General features: G+C 41.9%; 1 protein-coding gene across 2 annotated transcripts in view; it reads right to left on the reverse strand.

The window, feature by feature from the left end:
* The window catches only part of LOC126161820 (zinc finger protein Xfin-like), a 92,073-nt gene that overhangs the window by 42,200 nt on the left and 31,571 nt on the right, over window positions 1-18,302 (reverse strand). For both annotated transcript variants that reach the window (XM_049917922.1, XM_049917920.1), the window contains one exon: window positions 5,669-5,772. In XM_049917922.1, the coding sequence (XP_049773879.1) occupies window positions 5,669-5,772 (104 nt within the window). The remainder of the gene's footprint in view (window positions 1-5,668; window positions 5,773-18,302) is intronic.

Genomic DNA, 18,302 nt, shown 5'->3' on the forward strand with positions numbered 1-18,302 from the left:
TTACGACGAGGCCGCTGAAGACTGGGAGGATTATGAGAAGCGTTTGTGGCAACACTTCTTGGCTTTCGGCGTTGTCGACGCTCCTATGTGTAAGTCGTTATTTCTATCTTGGATTTCCCCACGGATCTATCAGCTGCTATCTCAGTTAGCCCCTCTGCGGGAACCTGCCTCTCTGTCCTTCCAAGAAATGTGTGACTTATTGTCTAACTATTACCGAAAAAACACCCATGTCGTTGCCGCCCACGTGGCGTTCTACCGGTGTCGTAAACAGCCCCATCAATCTTACCGGGCTTGGGCGGCGGAACTACACAGTTTGAGTAGGAAATGTCAGTTTGTCATGGACACTCATCATGAGTCTTATGCTGATTCAATGGTTAGGAATGGTATTCTACAGCTTGCTCCTGATAAAGAAGTTCGGCAATGTGCCCCTACAACTGCCAAAACCGTCGTCGTCGGAAGTTCTAAGCATCGCTCAATCCTTTGAAGTGTCTCATGCTGCTGGCGCGCAAATAGACACGTGGTGTGATGTAGGTGCTGTACAGTCAACTTTCGACACGGACAATTTGCCTGTTTCACAGGAGAACGAAGATGTGGCGGCGGTTCACTCGTGTAAAAAACATCGCGTTGGGCCGCAACGCTCACAGCGACAACAGCAACCACAGAAGCAGGTTCGTTCCGCACTTCCTTCCTGTCCACGTTGTTTCGTACAGCATGACAGGGCTGCGTGTCCAAAACGTTGGGCCACGTGTAATTCATGTAGGAAAAAAGGCCACATTGCTTCTGTGTGTCAGTCCCCTAAAGTTCCTGTCGACAAGGACGAGGCATCGGACATGGATGTTAACTGTGTGCTTTCTCAAACAAATAAGTTGTTTGTTACTGTTCGTGTTCTGGATAAAGACATTCGCATGCAAGTGGACACTGGCTCTGCAGTAACTCTCATTAATTCTCGCACGTATTTGGAGTTGGGCTCCCCTCCCTTGTCTCCAGTTACGCGAAATCTGAGAACTTATAATAAACAGAAAATTCCTATCATTGGCCAGTTTGATGCTTCCACTGCCTACAAGTCTGTTGTTAGGCCCCTCACATTTTATGTGGTGGATCATGCGGGCACTGAAAACCTGTTCGGTTATGATGCTTTTCAGTTGTTCGGGTTCTCTGTTGATGATGATGTGCACCTCATATCTGAGGATATTCCGTATCAACAGCTGGATGGATTGTGTTCTGAATTTTCGTCCGTGTTCTCTGCTGGTCTGGGTCGTGCCAAGGATTTTGAAGCCCACATTACTCTTAAACCTACAGCTCACCCTAAGTTTTCCAGGCACGCCCTATTCCGGTAGTGTTGCGTGCACCGGTCAAGGCTGAGATAGACAGGTTAACAGCTTCAGGGATTCTCCTTCCTGTTACCTCCAGTGAATGGGCATCACCAATCGTGGTGGTTTATAAAACCAAACGGGAGTCTGCGATTGTGTGGTGATTTTAAAGCCACTGTCAACGCTCAGAGCCTCATTGACACTTATCCTCTTCCCCGTCCTGAGGAGTTATTTACCAAGCTCACTGGGGGCCAGTTCTTTTCCAAACTTGACTTATCGGAGGCGTACCATCAGTTGCCGTTGGATGCTTCTTCCAAGGAATTTCTCGTCATCAACACTCCTTGTGGGTTGTATCAGTACCAGCGGTTACCATTTGGCGTTGCTAGCACACCGGCCATTTTTCAGCGGCGTTTGGAACAGCTCACGGCTTCCATTCCTGGCTGCAAAATCTATCTGGATGACATTGTTGTCACGGGGGCCTCCACTGAGGATCACCTTCGCAATTTGCGTTCACTGTTTCGGGTTTTGCATTCGGCTGGGTTGAGGTGCAATCTGGACAAGTCACAGTTCTTCCAACCCTCCATTGTGTATCTTGGTTTCCACTTGTCCCGTGAGGGTATACGTCCTCTACGTCAGCACGTTGCGGCCATTAACGCTCTACCCCGGCCATCTACGGTCAAAGAACTTCAGGCGTTTCTAGGCAAGATTGCTTATTATCACAAATTCATTCCATCCGTGGCGGCGGTAGGTCATCCTCTGCATCAGCTGTTACGAAAAAACGTCCCTTTCTGTTGTTCCGACGAGTGTGAGCAGGCTTTTGTCCCCCTGAAGGCTCATTTGCAGTCGGCGCCTTGTCTTGCCACATTCCGTCCTGGTCAGCACTTGGTTCTGGCGACTGACGCGTCACAGTATGGCCTAGGGGCTGTTCTCGCCCATCGGTATGAGGATGGGTCGGAATGACCCATCGCCTATGCTTCCAAGACCCTCAACGATGCGCAACGGCGTTACTCTCAAATCGAAAAGGAGGCGCTCGCTATCATTTATGCTCTAAAAAAGTTCAGCGTTTTTTTTTGTATGGTTCTAAGTTTCACCTCATCACCGACCACAAGCCACTGGTCTCTCTGTTCAGCCCATCAGCGTCGCTTCCGGATAAGGCAGCTCACCGCCTGCAACGTTGGGCCTTATACTTGTCTCGTTTTCACTATGAGATTCACTATCGCCCCACGGCCCAGCACGCCAACGCTGACGCATTGTCGCGATTGCTGATGGGCCCCGACCCGGTTTTCGATCGTGATGAACTACTCTGTTTCCACATTGATGAGGAAGAACGTCGTGCGGTCGAGGGTTTTCCACTTACATGTTTGCAGGTCGCGTCGGCTACTGCGCGGGACCCGGTCCTGCGTCAGGTGATCGGTTTTGTTCAACAGGGTTGGCCGGACAGGACCCAGGGCCGGGCATCGGATCCCCTTCGCAACTACCATGCCTTGCGCCTTCGTCTGTCTGTTCGTGATGGTGTTGTTCTTCTGGCCACGGATGGCGCATCTCCACGGGTCGTGGTGCCAGCCTCTCTTCGCAAAGATGTTCTCAAACTGTTGCATGAAGGCCATTGGGGTATTTCTCTGACTAAGTACCTGGCCCGCAGGCACATTTATTGGCCCGGTATTGATTCGGACATCGCCCACATGGTTGCTGCATGTGGTCAGTGTGCTCAACAACTGGCTGCACCTCGTACAATGCCCTCTCCGAGGCCTGATCTGGCGCAGCCATGGGAACGGGTGCATGCTGACTTTGCCGGCCCCTTCCTCGGTACTTATTGGCTACTGTTGATTGACGCCTTCTCGAAGTTTTCATTTGTTGTTCGATGTCCGTCGCCCACCACTGCGGCGACGACGCTGGCTTTGTCCAAAATCTTTGCGCTAGAAGGTCTTCCATCCACGATCGTCACGGACAATGGCCCTCAGTTCTCTTCACAGGCCTTCCGTGATTTTTGTACTGGACAAGGGATTCATCATGTTACAGCACCGCCCTTCCATCCGCAATCGAATGGGGAGGTCGAGCGTCTTGTCCGCACTTTCAAAAGCCAGATGAAAAAATTCCTTAGTGATTTTTCCACAGATGACACTCTGCTGCAATTTCTGAGTTCTTATCACTTCACGCCTCTGGGTGATCGCAGACCTGCTGAACTCTTGCATGGCTACCAACCGCGCACTCTACTGCACCTGCTTCACCCTCTCAGGCCTTGTGCTGTGTCCCCTAGTGCGGGAAAACACTCGGTGGGCGCCGACATGTGGGCACGAGGGTATGGATCTCGCCCTAAATGGATTCCAGGGGTGGTCAAGGCTCTTCGTGGCCGCTGGCTTTGTGAAATACGTACGGACGACGGCATGGTTGTTCGCCATTACAACCAGATGCGCCCACAAGTGGTGGCCACACTGGTGCCACCGCCCCTTCCTTCGCCTCCACCAGCCCGAGAAGCCAGTCCTGTCGCTGCTGCCGATCTACCGTATGTGTTGATGCAGCCGCCGTCGCTACTGTTTCCGAGTACGCCGGAACCGGCCCCAGTCGCGACGCCGCCTTCTCCGAGACCCATCTCGCTGGAGCACACCCCCAGGTCCACGACATCTATGGATGCTGCTCCGGAGTTTTCACCCATCATCTCGTCCAGGAGGCACGTTCCACGCACGAGCTTCCGTCCTGGACATTTTCGACCATACTCTCGTGTCTCTCCGCGGGATCTTCTTGGGGCCTCACAAGAGGCCATGGATGTCTCCGCACTGTCCATGTCTCCAAGGAAGTGAGTGTTTTTTTTTTTTTTTTAAGAGGGGAAAAGTGTTGTGACAGTGCCACGACATTTAACAGTGCCGCCACGACAGTACGCGCAAACGGCGATAGAGGCGCTCCGCAACTCGGCTGAGTGCGGGAGCACCACCTAGCTACGAACGGCGCCGGCCACATGTCACGGCACGGCAGTCGAATAGGAGATACTGAGTTGTTACCATGTAACCAGCTATTGTTTCTAAGTGAGGTGTTTGAATATCCACACAATTATTGGTGATAAAAGGTTATAACAAGGTTCCTATTGAAGATCTCAAAGTTGGCCCCTGCCACCAAAGCTTCGGGTTGGGTGGGAGCATCGAGTTTGGTATCGTTGGATGTCCCCCTTCGAGACAAACAAATTGGAATTATAACCTTCTTTTTTTACCCAATGTGTAGTTTTCAAGATATTTCAATGCCTTCATTTAAAATGAACACCCTGTAAATCATAAAGTGCTTTATACATTCTTCACTATTTTGTGAACACAAATAGTAATCATTGCAATACAATGATGCGGGATTTTCAGCGTAGGTAACTCAAAATTAAAACAGTTTTACCATCAAGATTTTCTTTTACATTATGTTCAATAATTATTAGGTACAGCTAAATACTCCATTTCTTACATTGTGTTTTGCTGTAGGGCACCATCACCCAAGGAACTTTCACCACAAGGGGTAGTAAAGAATTGAAAGCTAATGTTAACTTCAACAAATGTACATCTAAATGGGAACAGCCATCTGAAGATGAACCTGAAAATTCAAAATCAGTAACAATGCTACTTGCATGAATAAATAGCATTATTAACAGTGGTTGGTTGCTTTTTTTCTCTTTGCAAGAATCAGCCTGTTTTTTCGACACAACCACAGTCTCAAAAGCCAGTGTTACATAAAACTGGTATTTTAAAGTGTACAAGAGAATGACCTGTGTTCCTTACTTGTGATACTCAAACAAACAAGCAGTACTAGAAAGAATAACAAAGTTATTACTTAAGTGTCACATAGTTTCCTGATATCTTACCACTAAGGACATCCATATGACACTGTTGTAATTTTTTCATTTATTTTGTAAGTTATAAAAGAACCTTTTCCAAGAACTTTCAAGCTGCAAGTCTTCTAAGGCTACAGGTTTGAACACTGCAAATTTATTTGAAGATTGTTTATCTGATCTTAGAGCTTGTTTCTATAAAGATGAAGTTTGAATAAAGAGAATATTGTGTTGTATCATAACACTTTTATCTGTACCTCTACTTTAGCACATCTACTTTTACTGGTTTCAAAAGGTACGTTTCTGAAACAGAATGGGGCAGGAGAAGGAACATTTGTCTGTCATGGTATCAAATAAGACCATATACAAAACTACTTGGGCTCATTCCAATTCAAGTGGTATACTTTAGTGAAGCACTGCTGCCTGATTATTACATTGCTTTGTGTGAATATAAATCTGATCCAAATTCATTATCACAATGCCAATCATTTCAAGTTCCAATAAACATATCAGATTTACTATATACTCTATTAAAGGGATGGAAATTATCATCACTGACCTTGTATCGAAAATTTTTTCCACATGCAGTACATTTGTAAGGCATAACACCTGTGTGAATACGACGGTGTACTAAGTAAGAGACTCGCTGACGGAAGCATTTGCCTGCAAATTAAACACATACACAAAGTGAAGAGCATATTCCAAAAGATACTAATTGTTCTACACATATGCTTGCTACCACTTACCATTAGTACATATGATGGTTTGTTAGTCACACGGCACACAACACAGTTAGGTGAAGATCAAAAATTACTGTAGTTTGATCTGAAAAGAGTTTTTAACAATGTTACTCATATCTACAAAGCTACATAAGACATCAAACACAATAAGCTTTCAATTCGAGCTATTAATGGGGAACTTTTGCACTAAACATTTATTGTACTGAAACTAATGCAATAAATATTTTCCAAGCAGTAAGAAATGTTTTCAGGTTTTCATATACTGTCATTTATGTAAATAAAATCACAAAATCTACTATAATAATAAGCTGAAGTGGCCTAGTAAAATAGGACTGATCAATAACTTTGAGACACTGTCCACAAAAAAGCGCAGAGACTGTATATTTTACAAAACACACATTCTAGTACAAAATATTTTTACAAAAATAAGGTTTCCAGTCACTAGATTCCTACGATTAGAACTTCCACAATCTCTGTACAAAAGCATTTTGCTGAAAAGGAAACAACCTATGAAAGATATGAAAATTTTGTTTCATTAATTTCAGCGGCAAATGTCAGGTGTGTCCAGAAAGTAATGCAAGTTTTTTAGCCAATAGATGTATTGTAGATATCGTTACAAACATTTAATATCCTTCAAAGTAGTTCCCTTAGGCAACTAAACACTTGTTTCAGCACGTCTGCCATGCATGGTACGTGTCCTGGAAGGCTTCAATGGGGCCCTCAGCGAGGGTCCTAGTCACGCCGCCTTGGATGGCTCAACTGACCCAAAACAGATTCCTTTCAGGGTGATCTTGATCCTTGGGAAGAGAAAGAAGTTGGCCGGGGCCACGTCTGGACTGTAGGCATTGTAGTAGCATTATCAAATTATGCTTCACCTGCTCCTCACGAAAGCACAGAGTGGTGTGGCTTGAAGTGTCATGGTGGATCTCCCAGGTAGTGGCAACCTCATTTTTCATTTTTTGACAACCCTTTTTCGCAGTTTTTCCAGCACATCAACATAGTAGGTAGCATTCACAGTTTGGTTTTAAGGAACAAACTTCGTGGGCCATGCCTTTGGCATCAAAAAAATATCAACATAATTTTCACTTTGACTTGTTCATTCTTACTTTTTTCAGCTTTGGGGACCCCAAGGTGTGCCACTTGCATCTCTAGACATTTTGATTCTGGATCATACCAGAAACAACATGTTTCGTACCCAGTACTGACACTTTCTAAGAAAGAAGGTTCAGTTTCCACACATTTGAGAAGTTCAGTCATGACAGTCACCCAGTGAATCTTCTGATCTTCCGTCAAAAGCTTGGTAACCAGACTGGCATTCACCTTCCTCATATGCAATTTACCAATCACATTTCATGCAAAATGGTTTTAAGAATGTTGAGAGTTTCTGCAGTCATTTGGACACTCAACCTACAGTCAGAATTTAATAGAGCACACACACATGCCAAATTGTCATTGGTTATGCTGGTTGATGGCCATCCAGCACAGGGCTCATCGACCACCTGTTCTCAGCCTTCCTTAAAACCTTTCAGTCACCACAAAACTTGCAAATATGATAGAGCACTGTCACTGTAAGCTTACACAATCAATTGGTGGGTCTCTGCAAGAGATTTGTTCAGTTTCAAACAAAAATGTATAGCACAATATTGCTCAAGTGACAATTCCATCACATTTCATGATACAAACACTAAACGGGGTGCACAGAGACAATGACCCTGATGCTCCAAACTGCTTGGAGCAGACTGATGAAGGCATGTCTTTGGGGCTGAGAGCCCCCACACCTAACCCAACTGGTCAGAATGCTCTGTGGCCATTTTAACTACATCACAAAAAACTTGAATTACTTTCCTGAACACCTTATACATCCCACAGATTTAAGATTATCACATATCACAGTAACACATGACTGAATGCAAGGCACAACATACAGCACAGCTCCATCTGACATCCAGGAAAACTGAATTTCAATAGTGAATGACACTATACAGCTTTCACCTGTCACACTGATATAGTTTACCATTCCTCCTCTACACTCATAAGTAAGAGTCAACGTTAAGTGCCAGAGTAAACTTTGTTCACACTATAACCTATAAAATTTTATGACAAAAAAGTGTGTTGTATGCATACTGTGCATTGTGAATCAGAGTGTTGTCATGAAGAGAGTATTATTTTGTATATATCAAAGAAATGGTAGAAACTTGAGGTTGATGGTCTCGCGGATGTATCTGTGAACTATGTACAAACATAAAAGTTCAGGAATTACCAAACCCCATACCACAACTTCAGGTAAAAGACCTTGCAGACTGTAGGATCTGGACAGAACCAATGTGCCTTCATTCCCTGTCTGGCATATCATGAAGAGTTCCAAACCGTTGCCTGCACTAAGTGAATGATTAATCTATGTGAATAAACACCACATTTCAATGGTGATCCCACAGATCAGATTAACCCTTTAAGTGACATTGGTAAATGTGTATACCATTGGCCTTAAATGCTGTTTATTACTTTATTTACAACAAACAATAGATTTTACTAGTATTAATATGTTCACAATAATAATTATTTTTATGTTTCTAAGTTGGTAAGCAAGATATATTAGCAAACAAGTGAGTTATATCAGGTAGAATTTTATCACCTGTGGATTTACTGTTATGATATAAATGATGGTAAGCTAAATTCACAGCAACATTTCCTATATTATAAAATATAAAAATCAATATAGAAGTAATTTTTATGCACATTTACATCTATTTTTTCTCTGCAGCGTAAATGCATGCAAACAGATTGTCATGAATTCAGTTCTTAGTTACACCCAAATTTACTGATCAAATGTTCTGAATAACATCTTTTAATGAAGAATGAACACTGCAGATAATATTGGTTAACAAATTATCTTGAAAATGTTAACCACTGAGATAATACAAAATTATTTCTGCTGATAGTGCACATGTAGGATGATTACTGAAAGCACGCAATGTGACGAAAACAGTTCATGCACACAACTCAATACAACAAGCATATTATTTACTCATTTTTTGGTTCGTTTTTATAGTTAGAGGGATCGTGTACTGATATATCTGACTATTTCTTCTAGATCTATATAAATAACATCACGGAGGAGGCATAGTTCCATGGCAGATGTAGTTCTGCATGGCTGCATAATGAACTACTGGGAAGAGCAAGCAGAAGATTCAGAATTTGGAGGGGAGACTGATGTAAATAATTGTAGCTGCTGTTTCTAGTATGTGATGGCAGTTCAGGATCACAGTGTCAAGTGGATCAGTGGGTGAAATGTCTCGTACAGATACAGAAGATATGGTAGACTTTTTGTCTCTGCTTGAAGACGAATCTCATGAAAGCTGTGAATCTGAGTCTGCTACTGAAGTGGTTGCAAATGTGTATTTACATGCGTGGTCTAAATTTGGTATGCGTGGTCTAAATTTGGTTGTGAACCCCAGTTCTTTAGGATATGTCTTCCTCCTGAGGGCATATGTTTACTAACATAAGTTGTTCCTGTAATTTTTTTCAAACTTACCAATGAAACTACCATGTACAATTTTGTGCTCCTGATTCACTGGCATGAATATTTACTACCTCACAACTCTTGGTGGGCTTGGAAAAACATAATAAGAGTACATACTGACATGTGTTTCATTGTTATGCTGGATGAAACAGTTTGTCATTTAAAGGGTTATGCGAAATTTGACAAGATGACCAACTCACATGCTCACTATTTTGACTTGTCAGAGAACTCCTACTAGTGATGGTGATGTCATTGTTGATGGACTGGTGTCTCCTTTTGTCACACATACCTGACAATATAGTAAATTGCACATTCACCATACTGGTATTACCATATTTTGTCTTCTTATATGTCAGCTATTATCCTCTGTGTCATGTGCTGCTATGATACCATCTTTAGTTCACTAAGATAACAAGCCAGTCATCTTGATAATCTTTGTGAGAAATGTATTAAATGTCTCTTACTTTACTTTTTAGATGTTTCACTTACTGTGATCAGTACAGTATGAATACAGTGAAATGCATTGTGGCACCCTGTAAGACTAAGGTAAATCACACTGTTGATCAAATGTAACACCTGATTATAATTTTCTACAGAGCATTGCTTTTCTACCAATTTTACTTTTTAGTAAAACATCCCTGTCTTCCAGTATTATTTTCATGCCACACTATTAGCTTTCATTTGGAAAACAGAACAACTAGAAGTAGTACAGAACTTGAGGGCAAATGCAGTATCATGGCACAATGAAGACTATGCCATCTTTATCTCAGAGACAACTTCAGATAAATCTGCAGTAAACTGCTGCAGGAAGGGCACTATTTACAGAACAGCAATTTGTCAAGTATTTTTCAAGAGTTATTCCACAGATATTGTGAACAACATCAAACAGGTTTTCTGCAGTCTTGGTGGACTATCACACTTCAAATATAAAACCTAAATTCCACTGCAAAAATGTCATCAACAAACAGTAATCTCAGTAACAACTAAAATAAATTTCTTAACATTTCTACTCCACACGTACCAGATGGTACCAGAAATCGTTTATACACATCTCTCACCTTCTGCATCAAATAAACAGAGGGTAAATCTTTCTGCATAATATGTCATAAATGATATGCCATTTATGAATCTATTCTCCACTCACAACTTAGGTATTCCCAGTGGATGCTGCACTCATTCAGTAGTTATTTCAGCCTGCTCAAAGCATACAGCAGTTAGTAACACACAGCAGTTGTCAGTTTGCTTATAGGTTTGAATCTTTAGCCTAATGTCTACCAGTCAAGTTCTCTAACAATGTCATACACACTTCTGGTAACTACCAGCTACGAAAGCTAGAAGGTTTTAAAAATACTGTTCATGTTTAACAAAAACATGTTGCATTAGCAAACACACACAAACTTCTTCAAACTGACCATACAGTAAAGATTATTCTATTAATAACATTTCATATCTTACACGGGTCACTTCATTTTGCTGTAGTTCTGAAATACATTTACCCCATATCATACACGGCTTCATGTGATACAAGACCTCTGAATGTGATTAAGGACTTGTTTCAGAACGATCAAGTGAAGTCCCATTTGTCTGTTTACAATTATAAGTACACTTGGAAAACAAGACATCCATATAAGTCTCAAGTACCATAGCAGGACTAATTGCTTAGTTATATCAATGTGAGTTTGGCTTCAGTTGTTACACATGCATTGTGCATGTTCTAACCCTTTAGACAACAGACATCACGCCACTGGTAACATGGAACTGCTGAGTGATGGTATATCATGTGCAATGGTATGATAAATATCCTAATGATCAGTCAGCAAAATACTAATTAATTGTTTGCATTTAGCTTTCAATACAGCTGACAACTAACAGACTATAACCATTCTGTACATGAAGTTACACTACATCATTGTGAAAATCCAGGAAATAGCACACACTGCACAACAGTTACACACTCTTTCTGAAATACAGAACAAATTTTGAAATACAAAGGAATGTGGCAACTATTTCGTTTTGAACTGGCAAGTTCTTTCCATAATGAAATTAAGTCCAGCCTCAAAAATAAATAGATGAAGTCTGACATCTCACTATCATTGTGAATCACTCCTGCTGTTTTTATGACAAATGTATTCACAAATCATGTACACTGAAGAACCAAAGAATCTGGTACACCTGCCGAATATCCGGAAGGTTCCACGTGAGCATGCAGAAGTGCCACAACACCTGAAGTAGTGTTGTAGGGAATTGACACTATCAATCCTACAAGGCTATCCATAAATCAATAAGAGTACGACGGGGTGGAGATCTCTTCTGAACAGCACATTCCAAGGCATCCCAGATATGCTCAATAATGGTCATGTCTGGAGAGTTTGGTGACCAGCGGAAGTGTTTAAATTTAGATGAGTGTTCCTGGAGCCACTCTGTAGCAATTCTGGACATGTGGGGTGTCGCATTGTCCTACTGGAATTGCCAAAGTCTGTCAGAATGCACAATGCACATGAATGAGTGCAGGTGATCAGACAAGATACTTACATATGTGTCACCTGTCAAGAGTCATATCAGGGATCCCATATCACATGCCCCACACCTTACATAGCCTCCACCAGCTAGTGGACATGTAGGTTCCATGGATTCATGAGGTTGTTTCCATGCCCCTACATGTCCGTCCGCTTGACACAATTTGGAACGAGACTTGTCCAATCAGGCAACACATTTCCAGTCATCCACAGTCCTATGTCGGTGTTGACGGGCCCAGATGAGGTGTAAAGCTTTGTATCGTGCAGTCATCAAGGGTACACAAGCGGGCCTTCAGCTCCAAAAGCCCATATCGATGATGTTTTATTGAATGGTTCGCACTCTTGATACTTGCTGATGGCCCAGCATTGAAATCTGCAGCTATTTACAGAATGGTTGGACTTCTGTCAAATTGAACGATTCTCTTCAGTCACCATTGGTTCCATTCTTGCAGGATGTTTTCCGGCAGCAGCAATGTTGGAGATTTCATGTTTTACTGGATTCCTGATATTCACGGTACACACATGAAATGGTCACGGGGGAAAATCACCACTTCATCAGTACCTCGGAGATGCTATGCTCCACTGCATGTGTGCCATCAATAACACCATGTTCAAACTTGCTTAAATCTGATAACCTGCCTTTGTAGCAGCAGTAACCAATCTAACAACTGCACCAGACACTTGCTGTCTTATATAGGTGTTGCCGACTGCAATGCCGTATTCTATCTGTTTACTTGTGTCTGTATTAGAATATGCATGCCTATAACAGTTTTGTTGGTGCTTCAGTGTATTACATGCAGGTAATACGTGGTACATTGGTGCAGCTTGTCTGCAAAATGGGACAATGAGTTTAGCAACTCCACCTGCTGTGGGCCACTTGCTCTTGGTTGAAGCGGCTTGTAGATGTGTTGCAGCCATGGAAGAATGGCATTCAAAATAACAATAGTGACATCACAGAAACAAACAAAAGATGTTTTTAAACTGGCATTCTGGTACTCATTCTCTGATGTGTCAAAATGTATTCATGTACATTCTAATGAGATAAGACATCTGTAATCAGTTCAGGAATTGTAATATGATTGTGTTATACATATCTGATAGGAGTTATCTGATGATGCATGAAGAAGTTATAATATATTGGTATTAAAAGAAGAAATTTTCTTGGTCAGTACATAGATTGGGCAAGGATTACAATCATCCTTCAGCCTCTACCACTGAAGACACCACAAAGGGAAAAAAAGCCTGCTGAGAAGAATAAACGCATGGTTATTCGGAATTGATTAACAGGTCCAATTTGTAATTAATTCATGACAAAGGTGACCTCAGAAACTGTATCATTTATCATTTATTGATCAATTAAAGGGACAGATATACTCTACATGTTTGGCATATTGTAATCTGATCCCTCTGACAGTGCTGAGTTCCTGTGTCCATCCCTATCTTCCAAAATCAGCAATGTTGCTCCTGTTCTTACCTGCACATGCGTGTCGAAGATCCCCCTTCTTACTGGGCAGGGGTGAATGTTGAAACACTTAAATCATGTGTGATTGATTGTAATCAGGAACTGAACTAGCACATACAGTCATCTTTGATCTGTCCTAACTTGGAATGTTGCTTTGTGGCAGTACAGTGGAATAATTCATTCATTGGGCCCAGTGATGAGTTCCCACTCTGGTGACAACTTTTTGTAAGCCCATCAGGTACTGCTTTGGCACTAGTAGTGCAGGACATTGCTAACCATGAACTGCATGGTGTATGGCTTCCTGCAAACTTGACACTGCTAGTCACAGCATCCAATATGCTGTCAGCTAGCGATTGTAACAGCCTTGTAAACATCACTTTTGTGCCCTAACACTTCCAGTCAGGACTGTATAACCCCCAGGTATGAGTTCACGGTGTTCACTGTTGTCTTCATATACTCTGTTAACTCCACTGTTAACTTCTTCTATGTGTATGTATTAATTAGCATCCCCTGTTCCAAACTTGACAACTGTGTACTATGCCATTCTGTCACAGCTTCGTTACTCTGTGCCAATTCCTTTAACTTCCACATGGTGCCATTCCGCTTCAGCATATCACTGTTATCTGCAGACCCTAAAACTGTTTTTAATATCCCCCCCCCCCATACTATCAACCCCTCTTGTGCTGTTGCAAGGTAAGTGAAACTGCATCTACTGCTTGCTGCGCTTCCCCCCATAACAATATGTAGGGCATATGCAAAGTGCTATACTTGTCACACATTTCTCTGAACACACCTTTCTTCTCGCTTCTTGATGTTACTTTAAAAATGTATCCTCCAATCCCCTCACCTCATTCGTCGTCTCCCTAGCTTTAAATAACAGTCTCAGTGTCCATCATGACATTATCTTTTCACCTGGAAAATAACTCTGCACTTTACAACTGATGACTTCCACTCCACCCTCAAAGAGGAGATGGAGCATTGCCATAATTAGGATGCCCCCGATTCCATCTCTGACACACAGCAATCTGGCAACAGGAAGTTGTAATTACTCTCACTTCTTCCCTCGAAAGAGCCAACACCTCGCAACAAAGCTTGTTGAACACAGAGATAAACCACCCATGACATGAAACAATAACAACTACGGCAAAAAATGTTACTCCTTACAGCCCCTTTAACAATAAAATCTTGCTATGCAGCAATCATATGCTATCCTTCAAAAGCCATACAATACAAACATCTTAACATTACAATACAGCCTAACCTTAAATTGTACCCTCACTAACCGTAACATCATACAGAGGACATTCCTTCATATTTTCTTTGTTTCATCTCATAAGGTATCTCACGTGCCAGTGGTCCAAGATCCCTGTTCCCACCCTTCTTATAGTATGATATTTACTAGTATCATTTCTTTCATTTGGTATTGCACCTGGTACCTTGTTATAAATCTTTTCAATTAACCAATTGGGTTATACGAGCTCAATAACATCACTCACTGTCTTACCCCATAATTGGTAACTTTTGTGTACATTTTCCTTCCTCTTCCTGATGTACCACGGCCTTAGTGTTTGTCCGTTTGTCCCCTTGTACACATATCCATATTTCTTTTAGTGTCTTGGTGAAATCCTGAACTTGCTGCCCATCCTTCCCAATTTTTGGTCCTATTACGTCAAATGGTGAAGTTATCTTCCTTCCATACACTATCTCATAAGCAGATAGTGCCATGCTGGTATGAGCTTTGGAATCATATTGCTGCTACCACTAAGTATTGAAGTGTTACTGTTGATGTTTGGTTGTGTGGTAACACTCCACATACGATCTCTCACCTTAGTTCATGTATGTCAGCTTTACCTTGTTAATAATTTCTGGCGCCATTCTCAAAGTTAATTACTTCCATGGTTCTACTATGGAGTGCCATAGTGCTGTGGCATTGCACTTCTTCACCTCACTGAGATGTGTGGGTGCTGGAAGACAGCTCTATCTGTCCAAGTTACAAAATGACAAACAGTTTTGCCTCAACTCTTCTGTATTTTTCACACAATGTTTTTCTTGTACAGCTCCAGTTACAATAAAGGGTAAACAGATCTATCTTACTTTGTATCTCATGACAGATAACAACATAAGTGTATTGCTTTGACATCATCCATCATATCAATGACAGTTCTTATGATTTTTCAGCTGTTTTTCCACATTTGCATTCTCGTGCACGTCTTTTTGGTCCTTGACATCAAAGGCACCACCAAGCCTTAATGCCCAAAGAAGCCTCCACAGCAGGTGAAGAGACAAAATTGCTGTCGCACCCTGTCGATGTCCGTAGGTGGTGGCTTTCTCATCATGTCTGTACATTACATTAATAATATCTTCCACAGTGGGATGTCCCAACATTTACATTACTTATATTTTCAGTTACCACAAATATCTTTCATCGGTCTAAGAGGATAAAAGTGGAACATGTTAGTCTGGAGAATCCCATGATACACCACAGTACTTCGATCATTACAGTGGGAGTTGACAAACTAACTCAACATTCTACCACTGTACGATGCAAGCGTTCTCTTTTTCCATTGGCTTGTGGGTGCATCAGGCTAGTTCTTGGTTTCTGAACCATAGCTAGTGACATAACTGCTTCATCACGTTTGACATGAAATTAGTACCTTGGCCTGCGATTCCTGTTTCAGGGACACCAAACTACAACAACCACTTAATCACCATTCCCTACACCATTGTAGTTGCTTGTTGATAAGGAATGGCAATTGTTTCCACATATACCCAAAATGGTCAATAATCATTAAAAAAAATAACAGTTTCGCACTGAAGTCCGGTTAAAAGGTCTAAGAATATCCATTCCTGTCATTCCAAAAGTGAGGTTGCCTCTGGTAACATTTGTAGTGATAACTGCTGATGATTTGAATCCACTTGTGCACACAGTAAACAATTTTTTATGTACTGGTCTATATCTTCTTTCCTTCTTTTCCACCAGTAATGTTCCACAACCCTTCAATTCATTGGCCTCTGACCCTCATGCCCAGATAGCACTTGGCTTCCTTCAACAGCTCTCCTCTCCACTCAGAAGGTACTACCACCCGCAATTCCAACTTAGTTGACCTACATAACAGGCCACAGTGCACAACGAACTGTGGCTGTGACCCAGTGCTTGCAATAACACAACCTTCCTGCTTCGACTGCCCCTGTTCCCATGCTTCTTGCCAGCTTATGAATAACTTCATAGTTAAACACACTTACAATTAGTCTCAATGCCCAACTTGTGAGTCTGACTGAAGGGTCCTTCGTCCCATCATTCACTTCAATATTGCACGACTGGTTACCAGACTGAACTTCTTGCCTCAGAAATGGCATTGAAAATACATAATCCTGTATTTTATGCTTAGCATTTCCTTTTCTACTGTAGAATAATTCCTTCCTGAGTTATTTAACTCCCGTGATGCCTGAGCCACAGTATGCTCTTCGCCATCTATCACCTGACTTAAAACACATACCAATGCCCGACTGGAAGCATCACATCATAGTACAAACCCTTTTTAATAGTCTGGAAAAATCAGTATTGGATTTGCAATGACACATGCACCCATGTGTCCAACAGAAATTTTATGTTCCTTGCCCTTGCCCTTCCCCCCCCCCCCCTCCCCCCACCCACCCCACACCCACAAAACCTACTACACAACACTCCACCCATGTATCTGAAGCATCAAAATTTAATGGGAACACCACTTAGTAGACTTGGAGTTCCCATTTATGTTTAATGATTGTCTACTTCCCCCTGCCTGCCTACTCCATCTGTTGCTTCTATGATTCCACTGCCAATGTCCAAACACAACACACTTTTCACATTCAGGCTGATGACAGTGCCTCTGGACATGCCCTGATGTTCTGCACTTACAATACACTTCGCTATCACACACCCCTGTCACTATATCCATCTCTTCTATTTCTGTAGCCAACCTGGTAATGGCACTGAGGTTTTTCTGGTTACTTATCCAAACCAGTGCAGACATATTAGGTGGAGACCTCACAGGGGAGAATCTAGTGCCATATGCTCAGCTTCTTGGAGCATAATACTATTTGCCTCACTTTCCTCCAGCTCATACGTGTGTACATTTCCTTATTCTATCAGCAAAACTGTCCACTGCCTCATTCTGTTTCTTCACTATTCCACTTAATTGCTTGCAGAGAAACCTTGTGCTATTTGCTTCTGTATAGCATTGCCTGAGGCTCTGCTTCAACTCCTCAAACTTCTGGCAATTTTTTTTTAAATCCTCCATACATCTTACAAAAGCTTTGGCTTTTCATATTAACCTCAACTTTGCCATTTGCAATAGCTGACTATCCACCTAACCCCCAATCTCTGCTGCTGCTTCCCTGACTTTCCAAGAATGACATCGCATCCTCAGTTGACTTACCTGAAAAAAGAGTAATCAAATTAGTGCCAGCTGAATCTATTACAGGACTATCTGCCTTGGACAATACCCCCTTTCCCTCCTTAACAACAATTTGGCTATGCAACAATGCATTATTCACCTGCATTTGCTCTACTTGATTAACTAACAACTAAATTGCCTCCTGCTTGGAACCATTCAGTGGATCGGGCTCTGCCTTTGTGGAACCTTTACTCACAAATGCAAACAAAAAAACAGAACTACACAACAACTGTTTACACACTCACAGCTACAGCATCCTATTCGCACATGATGCCTAATCCTTAGCCACTTTGACTCGATACACTGCCCAGCACTATTACCATAATGGTGGCATTTATTTATTTACGCATCTAGTTCCATAGGTCATAAAACGTGTCAGTACATGAAATTACAATGTAAAATCAATAAAGATAAAAATAAAATGTTTATGAATCAAAAAAAGTCAAGCCAAAAGTTAAAGTAAATGCAATCAACAATACACTATAAGAATCAGCTTAATTTTTCAAGGAACTCCTCGAC

The sequence above is a fragment of the Schistocerca cancellata genome, chromosome 2 (assembly GCF_023864275.1).
Source record: "Schistocerca cancellata isolate TAMUIC-IGC-003103 chromosome 2, iqSchCanc2.1, whole genome shotgun sequence".
Taxonomy (NCBI): domain Eukaryota; kingdom Metazoa; phylum Arthropoda; class Insecta; order Orthoptera; family Acrididae; genus Schistocerca; species Schistocerca cancellata.